The sequence below is a fragment of the Microtus ochrogaster genome, chromosome X, assembly GCF_000317375.1.
Source record: "Microtus ochrogaster isolate Prairie Vole_2 chromosome X, MicOch1.0, whole genome shotgun sequence".
In the NCBI taxonomy this organism is placed as follows: Eukaryota; Metazoa; Chordata; class Mammalia; order Rodentia; family Cricetidae; genus Microtus; species Microtus ochrogaster.
Window position 1 is genome coordinate 48,385,095 of NC_022026.1, and position 26,011 is coordinate 48,411,105.

General features: G+C 35.3%; 1 protein-coding gene across 1 annotated transcript in view; it reads right to left on the reverse strand.

Moving 5' to 3' along the window:
• Scml2 (Scm polycomb group protein like 2) overlaps positions 1–26,011 on the reverse strand; it is a 92,029-nt gene that overhangs the window by 1,336 nt on the left and 64,682 nt on the right. The window contains exons 19-27 of the mRNA XM_026784707.1: positions 24,531–24,614; positions 23,186–23,269; positions 22,831–22,914; positions 19,733–19,974; positions 16,793–16,907; positions 14,032–14,235; positions 12,909–13,091; positions 9,946–10,059; positions 288–439 (exon numbers count right to left, since the gene is read on the reverse strand). Coding sequence (XP_026640508.1) covers positions 288–439; positions 9,946–10,059; positions 12,909–13,091; positions 14,032–14,235; positions 16,793–16,907; positions 19,733–19,974; positions 22,831–22,914; positions 23,186–23,269; positions 24,531–24,614 — 1,262 coding nt within the window. The remainder of the gene's footprint in view (positions 1–287; positions 440–9,945; positions 10,060–12,908; positions 13,092–14,031; positions 14,236–16,792; positions 16,908–19,732; positions 19,975–22,830; positions 22,915–23,185; positions 23,270–24,530; positions 24,615–26,011) is intronic.

Here is a 26,011-nt window from a genome sequence, read left to right on the forward strand (position 1 = left end):
ACAAGAAGGGGTAGTCTACAAGAGAGTGGCAATCCTATAATACCACCTCTTGAAAACCTGAGGTTGTTTTGTGTACGAGATTCTTAGATACCCATTTAAAGAACAGTCAGTTAACCTACCATTTAAGGCCTGCATGTTGGGCAAAGCAATCCTTCTCACAAATGAAAAAGATCAGTTGATATGGTTCCCCCACCATCCATACAACTCAGTAGCAAACTGAAAGGCCTGCACAGAGGTCATTCAAAGGCATAAGGGCAGCAGGAAAACCGGATCAAAAGATACGTTACATGTTGCCTGAAGAGGTCGGCGAGGGGGCCTGCTATGTGAGGATCTGTATGTTTCATAAACTGTATCACTTCATCCACAGACCAGGTTGAAGGGTCCTTACAGAAGCCTTGTTTCAGGACACTGGGGTCAGGTACAGCTATATAACTTGAAGCTTCAATGGGAGGGGAAAAAAAACAAATCATACTTGACCTGATCATAATCCTGAAAGAAGAGACGTTAGGTTGAAAGTAATGGTCTCACTCCTGGAACCTTCTCTTCAGTACCTAAAGTAAGGACTTAAGATTCCAACTGTAAAATCTGAGAGCCTTAACGAAGATGATCTGCGGAGTGCTGCACAGAGTATGTCACTGGACCTCCCCAAAGAGCAGAACAGCTTTACACTAGAAAGTACAAAGCTTCCATGGTCATGAAACACATGTAGCAATCCAAGACCTCTTAGGTCACAAGCAAGTACAGGAAAAGGTGTTACTTGAATTGGGATAAACTGCGCTAACTCAGTACTGTCTTCTTTGAACAGATCCAACAAACTTCGCACAAGCTGCTCTTTTAATGTCTTTTTCTTCTAAATTGACTTTATTTTGTTAAATATGATAGGGCCTTTCAAGTTTACAGGTTTATAATCCCTTATATATTTTTCAATTTTAATTAATATATTTCAGCAATCCCATTATGTTTGAGAAAGAGATTAGTTATTGGAACCATTCTCCTCAATTCAGTATGGTCATTTTTAGCATCACTTTTACACGTTATAGATTCTCATCTCTGGCTTAAATGTTAATCTCAATTTTAAAGAACACAAAATTATTTCCTGCTCAGCTCTGTCACAAAGTAGCTTTAGTAGTATTTTTATTTGATCCCTCTTTCATGATTCACTGTCTAGCAATAGATATTTTGATTAGACATTTACTAAAAAGGCAACAAGACAAAACACAACTAAGATATTCATCTGATGAGGTTCAGGTTTTAGAGGTGTTGTTCACTAAGTTGTGTAGAAATTTGTGTTCCAATACTCATTAACTTTAGGAGAATGCTCAACTTCCTACTGAGTGTGTGATGATAAAGAAGGTTTTGAACTTTTCTAGGAAAAATCTGTTTATATTTCTAGGTATGAATTAGTCAACTGTATATAATTTGTTTCCAGGTCATGGCAAATATATGGATGCTTTGAGTATTTACCCCAAGAAGTATAAACAATAAGGAAAATGTGTTCAAAATTATAATAATTTTCTGTGAGTAGTTCTACTTTTTCTTTTCTTTACAAAACCACAACTGTAAAGTAAAATAAATATCTACTAAAATATATCCTAGCCTTAAAATTTCAGAAAACATAAATAAAAATTTGCTGGACTTCATTAATCCAGGTAAAACTGGTGATAATGTAGCTGGTAGTTTCCAACATTTGATACTGCAAGATGAAATCTGTTGGGCTATATTCTCAACTATCCTGGCACACTTGTGACCCATGAGCCCCAGGCTGGACAAGTCTAGAGACAATGCTGTACCATTTGGGAATCAGGACAATTAGAAGTTATCTTTTACTCAACAATGCCATAAATATTAAAATATTTACAAGGTTAATTATATTTCTAAATCTAGGTTTTAAAAAGGTTTCTGTCATCAGAATCTGGTATAGTTATGCCTTGCATTACATGTAACTATTTTACAGCTAGACTGTATGAAAAGGTATGATTTCAGGCACAAAATTAATTTCAAATTAAGAGAAGACTATAAGATCTTCTGTTTTCACTCTATTACTGAAACAAAATTGAGGATGCATCTTAAAATGATCAGAGGTGGTTCTAACCTCTGATCATTACATGACTACTACTCAAATATGAAACAAACTAATAATGAGAAAACAAAGTTCAGGTATATTTTTTCCTGCCTTTATAGATTGGGATATCAATAAATACACCTGAAATAAAGTGATTTAATTTCTCCTGATTATCATGGAATTTCTTCATAATGTAAAGGTGAACAATTTTCTTTTATTCAAATAATGAGAGAGTAATACAATAAGAGTTGTGTCAGCAACAGTGATAAATGAAGCTTAAACTAACAGACCTGAAAGAAAATAATGACACATCTAGATAGTTTTGAAATGAAATGGTTATCTTTTCCTTAGAGGTGCAGGCAATCAGTGTCTGGATTCAAGAATTGGCCTAGCCACGTTTTTGCCAAGTGACTTCTGAGATTCTTTTTCACTGAAAGTGTTTACTAGTAGCTATTCTTCAAGGAATTTTAAAAATTAAAAATTATGTCTATGAAGTCATATAAAATACATGCCTGGCACATAATGTCACATGATGATGATGACTTATTTCTAGCATCACAAAGTATTAATAACCAATATCATTACTATTTATCTCTCCATTCCTAGGATTGTCAGTAGCATTACTTAAACATATGGAAGTCAGATAACTAGCATTAAAAATTTTAAAATCAGAAAATTTTACAACCTTTTACTAAGAAAGCCTTTTTCACAAGTTGATATATAGTGAATTTAGAATTAACATTTCATATAAGTTCTTATGGACTAAATATCCATTTTTAGACCTTTGGAAAACAATATCACTTTAAAAACAATCACTACAGGAGGTGGGGTAGGAGAGAAGGGACAACATTAAATGTGGCATAGATGTATATAGTGAGGTTGCTCATAGATAACATCCATGTCAAAAAAAAAAAAACCAACGAGGTCACTTGCTTTCTATGTTCTTTACTCTTCAACACCGCCTAAAGAAAATGGACAGAACACTTATTATCTCCTTCACTCTTAGCCCTTAAAAGGTTAAGTAGTAGCAGCAGGAAATGCTGTGTGATATTTTTCTTTTTAAAGAAGATGCCAGCTTTTCTTGGCAGATCTAAGAGAATGACAGCGGATGTGGTGATTAGGGAAATGATGTAGTTACAGAAACAGGATGCCAGAGACCTGATCCAAGAGCCACACACAGGCTGGGACCAGGAAAGGTCTCAACAGATATGACATCACATCAGAACAAGGAGAAGGAATGTGTCCTTCTTGGCCGAAAGAGCCATGAGAGGTTTAAGAGTTCTCATAGCACTTCAAGAATTGTTTACACCTGCTTGAGAACTACTAATCAGAGACGTCTCTATCTAATAGGGCTGGTGACCCAAAGTCTCAGAGACAGTTCTGGGATGCTATGAGGACAGGAATAGCCACAACAGCATTGCCCCTGGCAATGTGGAAGACAGAACATGACCTCTCTAATTTTGGCATTTCAAGAGGTGATCAGGTGGTATGGTCAGGTATGGAATCCTCAAGGAAAAAGATAAACACACTGACTGGTAAACACTATTCTTGAATATACCTTCATTTTTCTTTTTCCATTAGTATTTAATGTGCTTATAAGGTAGATGACTTTTTCATAACTATAGATGTACTTGATGTATTTGACACAATCTCAGAAACTCTCTTGGAGACTGAAGTATATGCAGGATACAAGGAATCACCTATTGATGAATTCTCACAAGTTTCAAGAAAACTTTTCATTTTAGACATGTCATGTCCCTCAGAAGATATTACTATAGGGGGAAAAGAGATTATCTTCAACAGCTCAAATTCTATTAGAAGGATGTCTTACTTTTCCATTGCCATGACAAGACACCATGACAAAGGCAAAAAAAAAAATTTAATCTGGGAGCTCATGGTTCAAGAGAGAGTTGGTGACCATCAAGGTGGGGGACATGGGAATAGGCAGGCAGGCATGGTGCTGTAGCAGTATTTAGGGCTGAGAGCTTACATCTGATATGTTAGCGAGAGGCAGAGAGAGAGAGAGAGAGAGAGAGAGAGAGAGAGAGAGAGAGAGAGAGAGAGAGAGAGAGAGAGAGAGAGAGCGCGAGCCAACCACCTGGGACTGGTGTAGGCTTTTATAACCTCAACTCCCTCCTTCAGCAACCTATCTTCTCTAAAAAGGTCACACCTCCTAATCTTTCTCAAAGAGCTCCAGCAACTGGGGACAAAATATTCAACTCTATGAGCCTTTGGGTTCCATTCTCATTCTGCCACATTCCATTGCATGGTCCCCATAGGCTTGCAGCAATATCATAAGGCAGAATATTTTTGATTCAACTTCAGAAGTCTCAACAGTCTTTCAACAATGAAACTATGTAAAAGTCCAAAGTCTCTTTTGAGGTTTGAGGCAGTTTCTTAACTGTAAGCCCCTGTAAAAAGAAAAGTAAATTACATACACCTAACATGCAATGGCACAGAATACACATTACAATTCCAAAAGGGAGGAATAGGGGCATAGTGATGAAATACTAGACAAAAGCAAGACTAAAACCTAGCAGGGCATCCTCCAAATCCTGTAGATCTATGTCGAATTGTCAAAGGGCTTAGATGGCTCTGCCCTTCCAGCTTTGCTGACTGCAACACATTTCTGTCTCTTGAATGGGTTCCACTCACTGTATGCAGCTTTCCTTGGCAGGTATCCTACAGCTCTGTCATCTCCAACATCCTGGGGTCTTCAATACAAATCCAGCCTTCACTTTCAGAGCTTCATGCAATGGCCTCTCTGGGCCTGCATGCAGAGACTTCCCTGCAACACTCCTTTAATTGTGTAGGAAGACTACACAACCCCTTTATTTTTGTATCCTCCTTGACTCTAAAGCCAGACCATGGCTGCCAAGTTCTGTTGCAGGATCAGGATGAAACCTGGCCCCTTCCTTGAAATATTTACATAAGCTTTGATGTGTTGTTGCTCTTTAGGAACAGATAATACCTTAGGCCTTTTCACAAGTTGTAGAATTAGTTGGGTGGGATCTTGCCCTGAGGTCACCATTCCATTTATTCCATTTCTCATCTCTTTCAGCACAAACCAAGGCTCTAACATAAAATTTCCTGTTGGTCTTTTTCTCCTCAAACTGTGTATTTTGTATTTCTTGTAGCCCTGCTTGTTCTTTGTCATTGCAGATCAGCATAAGAGTGATCACTAGTAACCACATGACAGAGTCAATATTTGGCAGTCTTGAAATCTCTTCTGCAAATGAAACTAATCAAAAACTCTTCAATCATGAAGACGCTTAGACAAGGACAAAAGGCAGCCACATTCTTATCCAAAATATCACCAAAACAGCTAGCCCAGTTGCTAATATTGTTCCCATCTGAAATCTCTTGGGCTGGTTTACATCACTCTCAGCATTAATATCTTCTAAGCTCCTACTATGATGGCCCATTAAATTCCACTTATAGCATTCAAGCATGCTCTTAGTCCAAAATCCCAAAGTCTTTCACATCCCTCTGAAAAACGGCATGACCAGGCCTGTTACAGCACTAGCCCACTCTGTGGCACCACATTCTATCTTAGCTAGTTTTCTATTGCCCTGAAAAAACACCATGACCAAAGACACTTACAAAAGAGAGGATTTAATTTGGGGGATCACAGTTATAGAGTTAAGAGTTCATAATCATTATGATGGGGGAGCATGGCAACAAGCAAGCAGGCATGGAACTTGAGCAATAGATGAGAGCATGCATATTGAAACACAACAAGGCAGAGACAGTCACACTGTATAAATCTCTCTTTTGAAATCTTAAAGCCTACCCTGGTGACAGATCTCTTTCAACAATGCCATAACTCCTAATCCCCCCCCCAATAGTTCCACCAACTGGTGATGAAACATCCAAATATCTGAGCCTATGGAGGTCATTCTCATTCAAATGACCACAAAGATAAAAAAATATCTTATTTTCCTACTGTGCCTTTTATCCTACCACTGAAGAGACAGGGAAGGGCATAGCTTTCTGAGTTTGAGACCAGAATGGTTTATATAGTGAGTTCCAAGCCAGCCAGAGTTAAACAATAAGACTTTATCTTAAAAAAATTAAAGTATCTGCCAATAAATCTAACAAAGGAAGTGAAATATTTGTATACTGAAAACTATAAGACACTGAAGAAAGAAATCAAAGAAGATAATAGAAGATGGAAAACCATTCTACAGATTCAATGCAATCGGCAATCCTCATCAAAATACCAATGCAATTTCTTCACAGAAACTAAATAAAGATCTTAAAGTTTACAAGGAAACACAGAAGGACCCAGGATATTCAAAAAATCCTGAATAATAAACAGACTTGCTGGAGGTACCAGCATTCCTGATTTCAAGAAACATTATAGAAGTATAGCAATAAAAACAACATGGTACTGTCATCAAAACACATCAATTAGTAATATAGAACTGAGGACCCAGATACAATTTGACCCTCTTACAGCCACCTGGCTATTAACAAAGAGGCCAAAAATATATATTGGAGAAGAGACATCTTCAATTTATAGTGTATGTTGAGCTGAATAGATATATGTAGAAAAAAACCCAAAACTCTATTCTAAATGAATAAAAGATCTCAACTTAAGACCTAATACACTAAATCTGTTAGAGGGAATAGTAGGGATATGTAGGAGGAGGGCCTGCTTGTTTGTCCCAGCTGTCTGGCTAGCTTAGCCCCAAAGTAACCACACAGAAACTGTATTCACTAAATCACTGCTTGGCCCATGAGCTCTAGCTTCTTATTGGCTAACTCTTATATTAATTTAACCTGTTACTATTAAGCTGTGTATTGCCATGTGGCAGTGGCTTACTGGGTAAAATTCCCAGCGTCTCTTTCTGGCGGATCCATTGCATCTCTCAGACTCTGCCTCCTTTCTCCCAGCATGCCATTTAGTTTTCCCTGCCCACCTAAGTTCTGTCCTATCAACAGGCCAAGGCAGTTTCTTTATTAATTAACCAATGAAAGCAACACATAGACAGAAGGACCTCCCACATCAGGGATAAACTTCAACTTTCAGGTACAGGCAAAGACTTTCTTAACAGAATGCCAGTAGTGCAGGCATTAAGATCTGTGATTGACAAATGGGACCTGCTTAAATTAAAAGCTTCTGTACAGCAAAAGATACTATCATTAGAGTGAAGAGCCAGTCTATAGAATGAGAAGAAAATTCTTTACAAGCTCTACATCTCATAGAGGGCTAGTGTCTAGACTATAAAAAGAACTAAAAAAAAACTAAGCACCAACAAAACAAACTCAATTTAAAATTTTGGCATGTAACCAAGTAAAGATCTCAAGTGACAAAATACAAATGGATTGGAAACATTCAAAAATTGTTCCATATCTTTAGTGATAGGGAAATGCAAACTAATACTACTTTAAGGTTTTATTGTACCCCAGTTTGAATGACTAAGAGTTAAAAATAAGTTGGACAAAAGATTCTGGTGTGGATGTGGGGAAAGGAGAATAATTATACACTATTGATGGGAGTTTAAACTGGTACAGCCAGTACGGAAATCAGTGTGGAGGTTCCTTAAAAATAAATTTATCATATAATCCAGCTATAAATCTCCTGAGCATATACTCAAAGGACTCTATATCCTATTACAGAGATACTAGTTCATCCATGTTCATTGCTGCTGTATTCACAAGAGTAAGGAAATGGAAATGGCCTAGGTGCATATCAACTGATGAATGGCTAATGATAATGTGATACACGTACATAATGGAATATTATTAAAATGCTATGAAAAATGAACAAGAAATTCACAAGTAAAGGATGGAACTAGAAATAACCATTAGTGAGGTAACCTAGACTTGGAGAGACAAATATTTCACATTTTTGCTTGTACCTGAACTCTAGCTTTGAATCTCCAGATATGTGTATTTAACTTGGAGTACACATAGGGAGAACAGGGAATAATGGAGCAAGAAGGGTTAAGTGGGTTACAGGTTGGAGGGCAGAGTAGAGGAGGGAGTTTTCAGAGAGATAACTAACACAAAACACTTTTGAAAAAGCCAAATGGAAACCTACTTGTACAAGCTTCCTAACACACACACACATACACACACACACACACACACACACACACACACACACACACACAATGTGTTATATATATGTATACACACACACACATATATGGAAAAAATTCAAATGGGGCCTCTCACAGACATGATAATCTATCAAAAACTCAGTGCCAGGAACATGTTACTTCTTTTGAAATGGATGGTCAGTGGGGCTTCATAGACCAGTAAATATAAGCAGGGTTATTACCATTGTTCTTGGTTACCCCCTCAGAACCTAAGGTCAGGTTATGAGGTCACATAAGACCCTATTTGCTAAAGATACCACATAGAACATAGAGAAATCAAGCTGTTCTGACCTGTAAGCTACTGGCTAGCCTTCATTGTGCTGGGTGGTGCTGGGCACTCTATTAAGGGAGAAAAGTAATCAACAGTCCTACCAAGGTATGAACCCTACAAACTATTATAATTATGGTCTGTCAAGACATATTTACTGTTACTATAGTGGTATGAATGCTATGGAAGTAACCAATCACTTAATGATCGTATTGTATTATTGTATTTAAGGCCTTCTTCAGAAGATTGAACTCATGCTTGGCATGTTAATGAGGCCAAGGACCTGAGTATAGGTTACAAGTCCTAGAGAACTTTTTCTGCTAAAAGTACACAGTACTAAACTAACTCCTAGAGATTTATACACAGATAAGTGTATCTCTCAACTCTCCTCAGAGAAGATCCTTTTTGCAGTAGATGGAGATTAGCAGAGAGCTATATCATACTGTGACTGCAAGGCTAGTAATCATCTCAGAAGAGGGGGCAGAAAGATTATGAGAGCCAGAGGCAGTGAATAGCTACAACAAAAGTATTTTCTAGATACAATTTGGCAACTGCATATATAAACTAACATCTGTGACTTCATGCACGAGATCAAATCAGACAAAAATTTCAGCATGGATATGAAAGGGGCTTAGGACATCTCATCCCTAGCCAAGGAACTACTAACAACTGATTACTACCGAGAGAGGGAGAGTCAGTTTTCTTCAGGGATACAGCCCCTGAGAATCTCTGCTCCAGTAGATAGTCCTGTATGTATGCACATAATAGCAGAACTATGTGGACTCTGTGGGTTGAAATAATAGCAACAGCAGAGGGAGTGAATCCAGGAGATTGGGAGGAAATTGTGGTGTCGGTGTAGAGGAGTAGTAGGAGGGGAGAGAATGAGGTGCGGCTTGATTAAAATACATTCCATACATGAATGTAATTCTTAATCAAGAAAAATAGCTTATTTCCAATAATAGATCACTTAGTGTTCTACTGAATGGCAAGCTTCTAACACAAAATACATGGACAACTCTTTTTCATCATACAAATTAATGGACACTCCTAAAGTCCACATTGATTCTAGGCCATCATCTATGTTTTATTTGATAATTTAGTAGATCTTTCCATTCTTGTAACCAAAGCTGTAAACTTCTAAAAAACATTTCTTCTTAGGAGCACAATTCTTCAGAAATATTCCTTATGACCATACTGTTATTTTCTCATATTTGCTTTCACTGGAGAAAGCATATTAGCTTTTCTCTCACTGATTTTCCTGGTTATAAGCAATGCAAAGCAGAATGGATAGTGCTATTCTAAGTCTTTTTTAACCCAGGGAAAAATAACAGAAGTATTATTTCTGAAAGGAATACAGTGCTCAGTGACCAAAGTAATAATGTAATTGTCAAGCATGGGTGAATTTAACTTCCTACCCTCAAAACCATCACACCAAGAGCATACATAGGTGGTGACTGAGGGACTGACTTTCTCAATTCTGGTGTGTGTGTGTGAATGCCATTTACCTTTAGAGGCTCGTCCACTCTTTCTGGGAACCTTTGATGAGACTGGAGCAAAAGTTAGAGGTCGCTGAGAACATCGTTTGAGTCTTCTACTTTCCTTTAGTTCCTCATTTAGTGCTTTAAAAAAAGGTACATGTTATAATTACTATAGTCAGGTATTTTTGTATTATCTGTATGAAGTACTTCTGCATCAAAGTAATTTGCAGACTATGACTTCAACAACAGTGTCCATTATTTGACTATAATAACAGGTTCACTGTATCCTATATGTATTTCTACTGAAATACTATATTAAAGAACAATGGCACTGGGTTTTTGATCCTACTGCATGTACTGGCTTTGGGAGAGCCTAGGCAGTTTGGATGCTCACCTTACTAAACCTGGATGGAGGTGGGCAGTCCTTGGACTTCCCACAGGTCAGAGAACCCTGATTGCTCTTCGAGCTGAGCTGATGAGGGAGGGGGACTTGATCGGGGGAGGGGGAGGGAAATGGGAGGCGGTGGTGGGGAGGAGGCAGAAATCTTTAATAAATAAATAAAAATAAAAAAAATAAAATAAAAGAACTAAACTCTCAAAAAAAAAAAGAAAGAGTTGGATTGGGGAGATGGCTCAGAAGTTAAGAGCCTATCAAAGCACTGGAGACCAGATCCCAGCACCCACATCAGGCAGCTTACAAAGCCTGTAAACTCTGAGAGATCTGATTCACCCTTCTGCATTTTGTGAGCACTTTAATGCACACACATACATAAATAAATTCTTGTGTTCAGCAGGACGGTGGGGGGTGCATGCTTTAAATTCCAGCACTCAGGAGGCAGAGGCAGGTGAATCTCTGTGAGTTTGAGGCCAGTCAAGTCTGCAGATCAAATTTCAGAACAGGCTACAAAGCTATACAGAGTAACCCTGTTTCGAAAAAAAAAATCTTGTGTTGATATATGCGTGTATTTTGAATAATTCAGAAGCATTTAGAGAAAGATATGTCTAAATTTTATTTATCCTATGGTCACATACCAGGCAAACACTCTACCACTGAGCTATGTCCCCTACTTACTTTCTATTGTGATACAGGGTCTTACTAAACTGTCTAAGCTAGGCTTGAAATTTATCTCACATAGGCCTTACACTGCTTCAAAATCTCCAGTAGTTGAGATTACAGGTCTATGTCAACAGACATGGCTGTACATATTTCCTCATAATTCAGAAAGTAACCACTTTGTAGAAAGGCAAACTGAGAATCAGGGTGGTTCAGTACTTTGTCCATAAAGTATAATTCTAATTAACAGCAAGCCTTGGATTAAAATTTAGATCTGCCAAACTTCATGTCCTTATAGTGTACAGGTTACACAGTCAGCACTGGAACCCAGATTTGATAAATCCCAACACCTTATGACAATGACTACTATACTTTCATGTAAGGACTTTCTGTATCCTAACTTTATTTCAAGGTATTCACTAGCCAGTTATATCAGCATGGAGAAACCATAAAGAGGACTCCAATTAGGAGATCACTTTACTAAGCCAAAAAAGGGGTGGGGCAATAGGGTTCTAAATGGGATGAGGGTTGTGGCAAGAAAATGGGAGAGAAAGGAATAGAGAGGAGACACTTCACTGAAACAGAGGCAATAAAGTTTATGAGGAAATATTGAGAATAATCAGAAAGAACTGAAAATGAGTAACTGGAGATGATACCCTGATGGAGGAAGGTCATTGGTTAATTAAATAAAGAAGCTGCTTGCCCTGATAGGTTAAAACAGGAGGGAGGAGTAAACAGAGCAGAATGCTGGGAGGAAGAGGAAGTGAGGTCAGACTCCACAGCTCTGCTCTCGGGAGCAGATGCCTCAGAGAGACGCCATGCTCCCCGCTCCTGGGAAGATACACTCCCGGTAAGACCGGTGCTCACTAAGACCGGTGCTCACGGATTATTAGAGATGGGTTGATCGGGATATCAGAATTAGCCAGTAAGGGCTAGAGCTAAAGGGCCAAGCGGTGATTAAATGAACACAGTGTCCGTGTAATTATTTCGGGTAGAGCTAGCCATGTGGGCGGCCGGGTGCCGGGACGCAGCCCGCCGCTCCTATTTCTACAATACCCCGGTTTTCTACCTGATTGGAATACAATAGACTTAAACACATTAAGACTATCATGGTATTCTAGTTCCAGAATTGACAGCATTTGACAAGAAGACAAAGCAGCTTTAATACCAGAACTTAAAGCTACTCTTGTGACATACATAAACTTCTACTATAACCAGAATATGGTTACTTGTCAATAGTTATATGAAAGAGCAACAAACATCCAAAAAATGGACAAAAAGCTCAAACAATCTTTTCACTGTAGAGATTAGAAACAAGAATATCACCTGTGGTTCTATAGGACAACATTGCACTCATCTTTTTATTCAGTCATCAGTTTGAGAGTCTATGGAAGACAGGTAATTGTAGCTAATTTTGAGAAAATCATTCTTTATTATCTATGGGCTCAATAGTCTTTGCTACTTTCTTTAGATTAAGGTCAATAATGTTAAAGCCATACCTCAACCTAACAGAATATGTCAAATATCAACTATTCATAAAAAAGCAAAAAATAGCACACTGGCTTTAATTCTCAAGTTTACTAGGAATACAGTTAAGAAATTAGTTTCTCACTTTAAGTGAAGAAAGTATAATTATATACTACACATTTTTCATTAGTTCAATGCGGCAAAATGTTTGATGATGACAGAAAGGAAACTCTGAAATACTCAGATTCTCAAGTATAAAATGCAAAATAAAAGCACGTAGGGGTCAGCAGATAAAGACACTTGCTACACAATCTTGGTGATCTGAGTTCAATTCCTGGAATCCATGCAAAGATGGAAGGAGAGAACTGACTCTAAAAACTTATTCTCAGGCCTCCATATGTGCACTGCTCCCAACATCCCCTCCCCACTTTCTTAGATATATAGTATACAAAACTTTTATTTTTCTTACCTGGTTTGTTTTGATCAAGGTCTGTAGTAGAAGTAGGAACATGAGCCTTAGGTTTAAAAGGCTGGCTACTCAAAAACTTATCGCACTGCATGCTGCGGCAGAAATTTTCAAGAAAGCGAAGCGCAAATGATGCACTATTCACTGGAGGGAGCTGAACACTATGAACTTTCTCATCAAAGAAGGCTATGGGGCGGGGAGGTAAGGTCAGTCATCAGTCATCTCATAGACAGATGAGAAATAAAATAACAAAAGAAATCAATTCAGGAAATGTACTTTAAAGCTTACTTTCTGGGTTTTAAAATTTAAAAAGGAATTGATAAAAATCCTATTAAGTATATATAAATAGTGCAACAGAAATGGCTTGGTTTATAGTAACCCTTCTACATCCCATGAGTACAAATGTTATGATATCTATTTATAGAATCATTGATAGACAATAACTACAAATTACTTCTCTCCTATTCTATTTTTTCTTTAAAAATTTTTTTATGGTGCTGAGCACTTAATTCAAGGCCCTGTGCCTGGAAGGCAAGCATACTATCCCTGAGCTATAATCCTTAGCCTTTTCACTTTATCTTAAGAAGATTTTCTTTTGAGTCACATTATTCTTTAAAGCTTATTAGAAATTTTTCAAAAAATAAAACATTTTAATAACCAAAGTACTATGCTTAAACATCTAGCTTAGCAAAGCATGTACAAGAAAAAAAATCAGTATCTTTTACTTAAACTTATAGTACTACGCTGACTACTACCTATTTTGTTTTCTGTTAGTTTGTGTGAAACAGGGTATCAATATATAGCATTGGCTGACCTGGTACTTTACTTATAGCCCAGAGTGCCCTTGAAATCACAGTAGTCCTCTGTTTCAGACTTCAGAGTACAAGGAGAATAAGTATGTGCCACAATACCTGGCTCTTATTTGTCTGCTTTGATAAAAGTAAACTTTCCAAATGAGATTTAAAATTTTATAAGTATATAACCACTATACTTATTCTATTACATCAGTATAATAAAGTGCTATAGCAGAATATAAATATTATAAATAATCGCTATGCAATAATAGTCTGCTTCTCTAAACCTCAAATCAAATTTAGAACACATATAAAGAATTAGATTAATATACCAGTTATTACTTCTCCTCCTCGATTATCTGGCTTAATAAATAAAAACACAGTCTTGGAATCAATGGCACAATCCACACAGGCCTGCACAATCCGCCGGAGAATCACATTCACAGGACCTGGGCCAAAATGGTCAGGCAGCTGCTGAACTTTCTGTGGATTCAGGTAGGGGCCACAATCTCCATGTTTATTTATATAGACACAGACTTGAGGAGAAAAAAGTATATAAAAATGAGATGAATTAAAACAAATTTTCTAAAAATATTACATAATTGTCATATCCTACTAGTGATTTCACTTAATGGAAACATAATATTGGCCATTTCTGAAAACATGCAGGTAGATATATTTTCATAATTACATAAAGATATTGAACATGCAAATAGTCCAAAAATAGCTTATGTAGCATTTATGACTTCTACTCAAACTGATTATATAAAATATATGTTTGAGAAGACTTAAGAGCATCATATAATCATTCTTAATTTAGCATTGCAAGAAATGATACAAAATTAAAGAGCAGTTTCATGTTATTAAATTTTGATCTTTCCCCCTCCAACTCCTCCTAGAGCTTTCCCGCTTCTCTACCTACCCTACCCTAATGTATATTATACATACAATATATATAGTATGTATAATTCATTATACATACAATATATAAATTTCCTTTGAAAATTGCTCATCCTTACTCATTGTAAATCACTGATAGTGTACTTCAACTGCATTTTCTAAAGCAATAAAATGACTTATAGTATATATAATAGTAAGTTGTAATGACAAAGTTTGAATATGAAAATAAAAATTTCCTCCTATATATGACTAGGCTCACTAAGGCAAAATTTTTTTTGAATTTTCAAGACAGGGTTTCTCCGTAGCTTTTGGTTCCTGTCCTGGAACTAGCTCTTGTAGACCAGGCTGGCCTCGAACTCACAGAGATCCGCCTGCCTCTGCTTCCCAAGTGCTGGGATTAAAGGCGTGCGCCACCACCGCCCAGCTACTGAGGGAAATTTTAAACCATTTTCTTTGTACTATAAAATCATATAGTACAGAAGTTTCTCATCTATAATCATGGTGTCAAGTGTAGATAATTTAAATTGACAAATGCAAATCAATGTATACTAGAAAAATCATACAGGTTTATCAGTACTCAAACCATTTTAAACTTATTTTGTACTGAAAAATTATATACACACTTATTTAGTATACTAAAAACCATGCATGTCAATTTTACTGGGTTGAAATATGATAATTTGACTTGTCCCAACTGTCAGAGGAAGGATAGCCTCTCTCACAAAAATGAAACAGTGATTCAAACCTAACCCAAGGTGATAATAGCACAGATACATTCAGAAAGTAAAGCAAAAGAAGGATTTCAATGTTTTATCATATTTCTGCTATACATGTTGAGATCCCTTATAAGAAATCATTGGTACCAGAATATTTCAAACATAATGAGATAACTTGGGGGATGGAACATATGTCTGAGCATAAACTTCATGTATACTTCATAAAAACTTTATACACAAAGCCTGAGGTAGTTTGATATCATACTTTTGTGGCACTTGTGTTTTGATTGCAACGTATCATATGAAATCAGGTGATTTTTACTTGTGGTGTCATGTCAGTACTCAATAGGTTCATTCTTGGCTTAGATATTATCAACTTGTATTCATTTAGCTAGTGCATTAAATGTAATACACTATTTCTTATAATAGTGTGTTAAATGAACCTTTAAAAAACAAGTGGTATTTAAAAAATAATTTCCTAGAAAAAAAAATAATTTCCTTTAAGTGAGAAAAATAAGGAAGAGTTCAAGGAAAATAAGAGCATAAAGGTGGTAATTCAGGATATAAAAGAATAGGACATACTTTTAAAACACTAAAGGGATGTCAGAGAGATAGCTCAAGAGCACTGGCTCCAAAGGGCCTGGGTTTGCTTGCCAGCACACACATGACAGTTACGACTGTCTGTTGTGGCAATATTTTGTTTGTACTATAACAAATAAAGCTTGCCTGAGAATGAGAATGCCAATCGAGCCACTAGTTAGTCATAGAGGCAGGGTGGTGGCACACACCTTTAATTCCAGCAGTTAGGATACAGAGGCAGATGGATCTCTGTGAGTTCAAGACTATCCTCGGTTATACAAGATTGAATCAGTCTAAAAGAAAAATAGAGCCAAGCAGTGGTGTCTCCCTCTGACTCTGGGTTTTTATTATTAAGACCAACTAGAAATCATATTACATCCTGTATCTCTCTAGTCCCAGTGGATCTGACATTCTCTTCTGGGCGCGAGGCAGATACATGGTTGCACAAATACAAATGTAAGCAAGACACTCATACATACAAAATAAAATGAAAGGAAAATTAAAATACAAAAAGATTAAGAAAATGTATATGGGATGATAAAAAAGGATTTGCTTTGTTCTGTGTTCTTTTCAACATACCAGAGAAGAATTCAATATCACCATGTCCTTTGACAGAAAAATTATTTTCAAAAGGTATGAGTTATTTTGGAAAACACATATAATATGAAACAAAATACTTTGAAATAATAAGGATTTGATAATGACACAAATTCAAAATGTTGGATATTTACTTTCAGGTGACAGATTTACACAGGCTGTTTTTGCTTAACATCAAGCTGAACTATTAGTTTAACAAAATACATTAATATCTTACTCATTTCCAGTACTTTAACAACAGTCAAATCAATGCTGAATAAAATATGTAATGTTTATTACTGCTTTGAAAATATTAACTTACCTGTAGACATCACTATTTTAGATGGCCCCACAGGAGACTTATTGGATGAAGATCTTCTAATTAGTGAACTGAGAGATGCTGTAGATGTAGAAGAAATAACTGGAATACATTTTTCCTGTTTAAAAAAAAGAAACAAAGTATATAGGTAATGTTCTCTTTTAAAAGCTTCCAGATTAGAAAACAAAAATGGGAGACATCACTGGATCACAAAAGCATCAGTTAAAAAAATGGTTGAAAGCTTTCTGGGTACCAAGAACTGCAGTGATTTGCAAACTTAACTCAGGCCCACAAGCTATTCAGGTGCCAGAGAAAGAGACCAAAGTCTAGGTAGGATTCTGTATCCTATCTTCTGATGATACCTTAGTCAAATTAGTTGTGCAAAACCTGTTAACCTCAAAAAATTTCTGAGGTTCCTTGCAAGACATGATTTTTTTGGTTTTTCTGTTTTTCAAGAAAGGGTTCTCTGTAGCTTTGGAGCCTGTCCTGGAACTAGCTCTTGTAGCCCAGGCTGGCCTCAAACTCACAGAGATCCGCCTGCCTCTGTCTTCTGAGGGCTGGGATTAAAGGCGTGCGGTATCACCATCAGGCAAGACATGCTTTTTAAATCACTGTTAATTCTATAAATCTCTTTTCCCATAAGCAAAAATAACCACAGAAAGGCAGAGGACCTTAGAAAGCAGCGGTTCATTCCTATTGACTCTGGCCAGCAATAAACATCATAAAATTGTAAATAATTTGGTGAAGACTGCTTGTTGCATGTAAGAGACAAATATCTCTTACACACAGGTGAATATTACTAGTATTCTAATGATGTGAAATGTTGGGATTTTTCTAGGAGCTACTTTCAAACTGCTCTGTGGTGTCACAAAAGGTACTCCTGTGCCTAGAACAATTATGACAAAAGACAAAAGAGTAAAACAAAAGTATCATTTAAGGTTTCTGCAACATGCTTTAAATCAATGACTGTTATCTGGATTCGTAGCAATCTAGTAAATCATGTCAAGTAGTGAATTACAAATTTCATTTTTCAAAATTCTGAACCCTTTGATGCAAGATAGTATGTTTAATACCAACCTGAATATAAATTCATTTATTTAGAAAATGTACTATCATATGTTTTTAAAAGTTTCTAAAATTAAATTTAATTAAATTTTATGTGCATGAATGTTCTGCCTGCATATATGTCTGTGGACCATTTGCATGCCTGGTGCCCACAGAAGACAGAAGAGGGCGTTTGATATTTGGAACTGGTGCTACCAAAGGATGTGAGCTGTCATGTGAATGTTGGGAATCAAAACCAGGTCCTGTAGAAGAGTAGCCAAGTGCTCTTAACCACTAAGCAGTATCTTTAGCCCCTGTGCTAAAATCTTAAATGAAGGAAGAAAATGACAATTTATAAAGGAATCTTTTAAGAATATTTTATGTAGCTCAAAAACTTCATCAGCTATTAAAACTGTGAACATCTTTATTTTTATTATGAAATAATGAAGTTAGATGATAGTGAACTGAAATGACAATTTTGAAAAAATACAAATTATGAATTATACTATTGTTCTTTATCTCTATCATTAAATGTTTACCAAAATACCTTTTCAAAATTATATTAGTGTTGATACTAGAAAATATAAGAATCAAAAGATATTATCATTAATATATATAACTTTCTGAGCAGCTGAAAATGTGTTTTCAGATGTATTTTAACTTTAAATTTCAAGATTGACTTTTCTTAATTTTATTTCTCATTTTAAGAACATTATTGCTTTAGGAAAATCAATTATTTTTACAAATATTTCATACTGATTTTTATAAATACTAGATGTTTTAAAAAGAAGTAATTGTGTAAATATTTTTAAAAAACAAGATGACATTATTTTGTTCCATATGGAAAGTACTCATAGACACAAATGTTCTGCTGGTATCATATGGAAATACTAGATGTATAAGTTAATACTGCTGAGATATTTTTACCTCTATATTTAGAGTGCATGTCTTATGGATACTTATTTGAGTCTTTTTAAAATTCCAAAATTAAATCTCTGTCATTTAACCAAGAATTTAATTCACTAATATTTAATGTAGTTATTATTATATTTGGGTCTGAGTAAATCATTTTATTATGAATTATCTGTTTGTTTTCTTTATTCTTTTTTTGTTGAGGTGGTTCCACTTATATTTTGAGGGGTTACTTGAATACTTAAAATTCTATCATAATTTCTTCCTTGGATTTTTAGGTACACATAATTCTTTACATTTTTTATATTATAACTAGAGGTTCATCATAACTTTGCATAATTTTCAAACAAAAATTCATAATGTATCATATTGCACAAAATGTTGAAACTAAAATTATATTCAGGCTTTCATAATGTAAATTGTTTGTGTAGTTATATGTATCTGTTATATAAACTGTACAGGACTAGGAATGATTATAAGAAAAACTTCTTCAGTATTTTTCTACCCACATCTATCCCTCCCTCTCTTACTCCTGACTAATTACACATTAAGGAAATCTCAACTTGCTGTCTTCCTCAGTTTTTTTAAAATTCTGTACCAGTTTTTCACATTGAATAGTTTCTATTCTATTCTCCAATTCATTTACTCTTTGTTCTTTCATCACCAGTAATTACCAGTCAATTATGTTCAATGACCACTTTACTTTTGATATTACTTTTGCTCCACTCCCACTCCAGCTCCACTCTCTGCCCTATCTGAGTTCCTGCCTTGACTGCCTTTGATAATGAACTGTGATATAGAAGTGTAAGTTCCTCATAAATTGTTTTCATTTAATCAAAATAGAAAACCTAACTAAGACAAAAAGAGCTTTATACATTTAAAACAGTCCTAGAAAATTCAGCATAGTCTTAGCAAATTGCTAAACTGAGTGTTAAAAATAATACTCCAACACAGAGATAATAAAAATTAGCAAGAGACATGACTAACCTTTACCTCTGACTTTCTACCTTTTTCCTTTGGTAAGACAGTTTTACAAGTACCCTTCGTTGTAGCTGAAGTATCTCCAGTTGGTTTAGTTTTTCCTGATTTCTTGCTGGTCTTTGGTACTGGTAGTACAAGAGTTGTTTTCTGTGGAGACTTCTTTTTCTCAGAGGTAGGGGTTTTTGTTTGTTCATAGGAGGAAGGTGGTGTGTTCTCTGCACTCTTCACTGAAAGAGCTGAGAAGAGAGCTTAGCAACAAAAATTAAAGAAAATGTAAAAACACTATCATATGACTGAAAAAAGTTTAAGCTTATCTTTAAAACTTCCCAAAGGCACAGAAAATTAGGTAGGCGGAGTAGACAGAACAGAATTCTGGGAGAAAGAAGCTGAGTCAGTGAGTCACCATGATTCTCCCACTCCAACACAGACGTAGGTTAAGATCTTCCCTGGTAAGCCACCTCGTGGGCTACACAGATTATTAGAAATGGGTTAGATCAATATGTAAGAGCTAGCCAATAAGAGGCTGAAACTAATGGGCCAAACAGTGTTTAAAAGAAAAAAAAGAAAAAAAAACTTTCCAAAGGGTACTCATTGAAATTATTTTAAACAAGATCCAAATTAGCAAAACTAGAGATGAAAATGATGGCATTACAATAGACACTAAGAAAATCAAGATAACCATAAAAGAATACTTTTTAAAAAATTTGTATTCCACTAAACAGGAAAACCTAAAGGAAATATATTTCTTAAAATATATAATCTATCAAAGTTAAATCAAGATAAAGTAAATGTAATTTAAATAGATTCATAACCCCTAGTAAGATAGAAGCAGTGACTAAAAATCTCCCTCCTAGAAAAAGTTCATGGACAGATAAAGTAAATGTAATTTAAATAGATTCATAACCCCTAGTAAGATAGAAGCAGTAACTAAAAATCTCCCACCTAGAAAAAGTTCATGGACAGATGGTTCAGCATATAATTCTACCAGGTATTAAAAAAAGAATTAATGACATTAGTTTTCAATTATTCTCAAAAAAAAAAAAAAAAACGCCTGAAGAAACATTCCTAAATGCTTCATACAAGGCCATCATTACCCTGATACCAAAATCACACAATGACTCAACAAAAATAAAAAAAGATGGATATCTATTAAAATATAAATAAAAATTCAATAAAATATTACAAACCAAATTCAAGAATACATCAAAATATTATCCACCATTAAGTCAGTTTCATATCAGTGACACAGGAATGATTAAACATATATAAATCAATAAACATAAGTCATCACATAAATAGACCAAAGGACAGAAACCATATGATCATCTCAAAAAGATACAGAAAAGGCCTTTGATAAAATTCAACATTGCTGATAAAAGTCCCGAAGAGATCAAGAATATGTGGGACATATCTCAACATAATAAAGGCAATTTATACAAGCTGACGCATCAATGTTCCTTCTAAATGGGGAAAATTAAAAACAAAAAACAACAACAACAAAAAAAAAAACATTTCCACAAAACTCATGTCGAAATGGATCGAAGACCTCAACATAAAGCCAGACACACTGAACCTTATAGAAGAGAAAGTGGGAAGTACACTTGAATGCATGGGCACAAGAGACCACTTCCTGAATATAACCTCAGCAGTACAGATACTGAGAGAAACAATTAATAAATGCGACCTCCTGAAATTGAAAAGTTTCTGCAAAGCAAAGGACCTGGTCAACAGACAAAACGACAGCCTACAGAATGGGAAAGGATCTTCACTAACCCCACTTCACACTAACCCCACTTCAGACAGAGGTCTGATCTCCAAAATATACGAAGAACTCAAGAAATCGGTCGTCAAAAGAACAAATAATCCAATATAAAAATGGAGTACAGACCTAAACAGAAAACTCTCAACAGAGGAATCTAAAATGGCTGAAAGACACATAAGGAAATGTTCAACATCCTTAGTCATCAGAGAAATGCAAATGAAAACAACTGTGAGATTCCATATTACACCTGTAAGAATGGCCAAGATCAAAACACTGATAACAACTTATGCTGGAGAGGTTGTGGGGAAAAGGGAACACTTCTGCATTGCTGGTGGGAATGCAAGCTGGTATAGCCACTTTGGATGTCAGTGTGGCAATTTCTCAGAAAATTAGGATACAACTTACCTCAAGACCCAGCAATCCCACTGTTGGGTATATACCCAATGAATGCTCAATCGTGCCACAAGGACATGTGCTCAACTATGTTCATAGCAGCATTGTTTGTCATAGCTAGAACCTGGAAACAACCTAAATGCTTCTTGACTGAAGAATGGATGAGGAAAATGTTGTATATTTATACAATGGAGTACCACACAGCAGAGAAAAATAACAACATCTTAAATTTTGCAGGCAAATGGATGGAGTTAGAAAACATCATTTTAAGTGAGGTAACCCAGACACAGAAAGACAATTATCATATGTATAAAGCAAAGAAAACCAGCCCACAAACATCAATTCCAGAGAACTTAAATAACAATGAGGACACTAAGAGAGACTTATGTAGATCTAATCTACATGGGAAGTAGAAAAAGACAAGATTGCCTGAGTAAATAGGGAGCATGGGGACCTTGGGGAGAGGGTTGATGGGGGGAAAGTAGAGGCAGGGAGGGGAGCAGAGAAAAATGTAGAGCTCAATAAAAAACAATAAAAAATACATTCAACATCTGTAAGCAGCAGGAAAACACTTAAAATCTCATCTTATTCAAGTCAGAAGGTACACAATAAGATCAAAATATAAGGCATAAAATTTTTAACAATGAATAAAATTATTAAAAATAAGACACTGATTAAACAAGAATGTCAGTCAAATGAAATTTTAGGTACATTGGATTATTATAATCAGGAAACAATTTAATTATCTAAAGAAGATAAATTTATTAGACTAACCAACAAAAATTTGATTTAGCACATTGAAAATGATACAAATTTATCATTGTGCTATTTTTTGTACTAGATTTCTTTAAAAAAAACTGTCTTTCCTTCTGGAAAGATAATGCTATTATTTAATATTGAGGAAGCATCTTGTAAATAAATATAGAAAAAAATAAGGCAAATCAGTCACCTGGAATTGCTTCTTCATCTTCTAAAAGTTTGGCTTGGTCTTTCCAAAATTTACTGACTCTTTTGTCTTTGCGTTTTTTCTTACCTTCATTGAGATATGAAATAAAAAAATTATGTACATTTAAAGCTGGAACACATTATGTTCCAGTCGGCATGTTAAATAATAAAGCATCTAATGCACCATAGTCACAAATCTTATCACAGTGAAAATTTCTATGAATTTATCTTTGTGGGACTTTTACTTGTTTCCTTAAAAGTGAAAAACAGTTTTGTCTTCTAAAAACATTGTACCATATTCAATACATGACAAACATCTTGTGACTCAATATGGATTAAAAAAAAAACAAAGCAATCACCTTGGGCTGCTTCTTCATTTTCAAAATGACTTGCTTCATCTTTCCGAGGTTTGGTGACTGGCCTGCCCTTGCGTTTTTTCTCAGCTTTGTTGAGTTATGAAATGAAGAGCAACTATTATGTATACTTAAAGCTGGGACACATTACATTCTAGTGTGCATGCTAAACAATAAAAGATTCTAATGCAGAATAGTCATGAAATGCTACCATCATACTCACATGAAATTTAACAATGCACAACATGGCAGTTGTACAGGAGTGGCATGCATACCTTGGCAGTAACCAAATACTCTTTACTTGGACTTAAGATCCACTCAACACGAGGGAAACCATGACTGGTACTGGAAACCCAGCTAAAATTCTGTGCTAGAGAACTGATGGTTATTGGAGGATAATATGCACCCACTAATTTAACCGAACAGCATAGTCCCCAACAACTATCTATAAACATTTGTCTTCATACCCACAGTAGTCTTCATTCTTCATCAAGAAATCTTGTTTGCCACAGACAGAGACCATTACAATAAACCAAAACTAATTAAAACAAAGAGTGGTGGAGTCCAATCAGAATGGATAAATTTACAGAATATTTCTGCACATTGCCAAAAAGGAGGTAGAAAGACTGTAAAGAGCCAGAGGGTGAGGAGTTCTCTCTAAAGCTGTATCTTCTAGTAATATCAGGAGAAATACACAGAAAATCATGAACATTACTGCTCATACATGAGATGAATAAGAATGACATTAATACACAGAAATAGCTCATGAAACCTCAACCACATAGAAAAGAACTATAGAAAACTGAAGAAAATGGGGAACAGGGGAGATGGGAAACACCAGAAAGAAGCACACAATCTGGTGTGAAAAAGTCAGCCATAAAAACAGAATACAGTTACTATTATACAGACATAACAAGTTATATTCAGGACAATATGTATACAAAGATATTTTTGAATGCAAGCATTAAAAAAAACAACAATTATTAAAAGAGGAGGCCACACATTTGTCAGAGAGATGACGGCATATATGGGAGGTTTGGGGAAAAGGGGGGAAAGGAGAAAGGTCAGAGTTTAATTATTAACTCAAAAAGGAAAATGTTCTCTCTTAAAACATAAAAAACTATAATCAGGAAAAAACTAATCTTTCAAAGTGATGAACTTACTATAATAGAAGACAAATTTGACTTATCATACTCAAAATTTCTATGAATTTTTTATCATGCTACTTCTTATACTTGTTTTCCTAAAAGTAAAAAGCAGTTTTTCCTTCTAAAAACATTACACCATCATTCAATATATTGCAGACATGATAATATAGATTAAAAATCATCAAAAAAAACAAAGCAATCACCTGGAACAGCTTCTTCATATTCAAAAATTCCAGCTTGGTCTTTCTGAGGTTTGATGACTGTTTTGCCCTTGCGTTTTTTCTCACCTTTATTGAAATATGAAAATAAAAACAAAAATTATGCACATTTAAAGGTACAACACATTATGTTTAATCCACTATGTTTTCCAAATAGCAAAGCTTCTAATACTAAAGCATATGTTCTAATATCGCCTTGTCATTAAAGAAGCCTACCATCAGGCTCACATCATGTGTAACAATGCACATCATAGCATGATAACTCTAAGTATGCAGCTGTGGAACACATATCTTCTCTATAACCAATAGCACTTTACTTGGAAATAAGACTCGTTAAACAAGAGAGAGTACATGTTTGGTAATAGAAACCCAGCTAAAAACTCTGGGCTTGTCAAATGATGGTTATCAGAGAAGAATCTATAACAACTCAATTACTAAAACAGCATAATCCCTAACAGTAATCTATAAACAGTTTTATTATGCCTTAAGATAACTGTATTCTTTACTCTTTATTAAGAGAACTTTTGTTTGCAACAGACAGAGACTATCATAGAAAACCACAACCAATAAAAGCAAACAGTGGAAGAGATCAATCAGAATGGATATCTACAGAACAATCCTGCACATAAGGTACTGCTCAGGGAATGCTGCTCAAGAGAGTGTTGAAAGATCTTAAGAGCCACAGGGTGAGGGAGTTTAAGACTGCATCTTCTAGTAATAGCAGGAGAAATTACTATCAAACATGAGTTGAACAAGAATGACAACAATACATATAAAAACTGAACAGAGAAAAAGCCCATGAGGCCTAAATCCTAAACAAAAGAACTACAGAAAATGGAAGATATGGGAGAGGTGGGAATCCCCAGGGAAGAACATACTAATTCACTCTCAGATAGAAAAAGATATCCACAAAAACAAAAATACAGGTATTATTAAATAGACTAAACAAGTTATATTCAGGGCTATACATGTATGCAGATATTCTTGAATGCAAGCACTAAACTGTAAGTGAGGGAAAAGTTCATATATTTGGCAGAGAGAATGGAGGGTATACAGGAAATTTGGGAGGAGGATCAGGTAGGGAGAAAGATTGAAATGAAACTATAATTTCAAAATAAAAGAGAATTTTCTCTTTGAAAACATGAAGAAAATTATAATCAGGATACAATCTAATTCTCAAAAAGGATAAACTTATAACCAATCTGACCATTCACAGTAAAAATTTCTATGAATTTATTATTGTGATAATTTTATTTTTTTACAAAAAGTAAAAAAATCCTTTTAAAAACATTATTCCATGCAATATATGGCAAACGCCTTCTGAATACATATAGTAATTATATATAAATATAGGTTTGTGTTTATGTATGTATATATATTATATAACGACTATGTTTATGTGTATAGATGTATGGTCATGATATATAATGATATTATATTTATTTTCACAAAAGTATCCTGAGAAT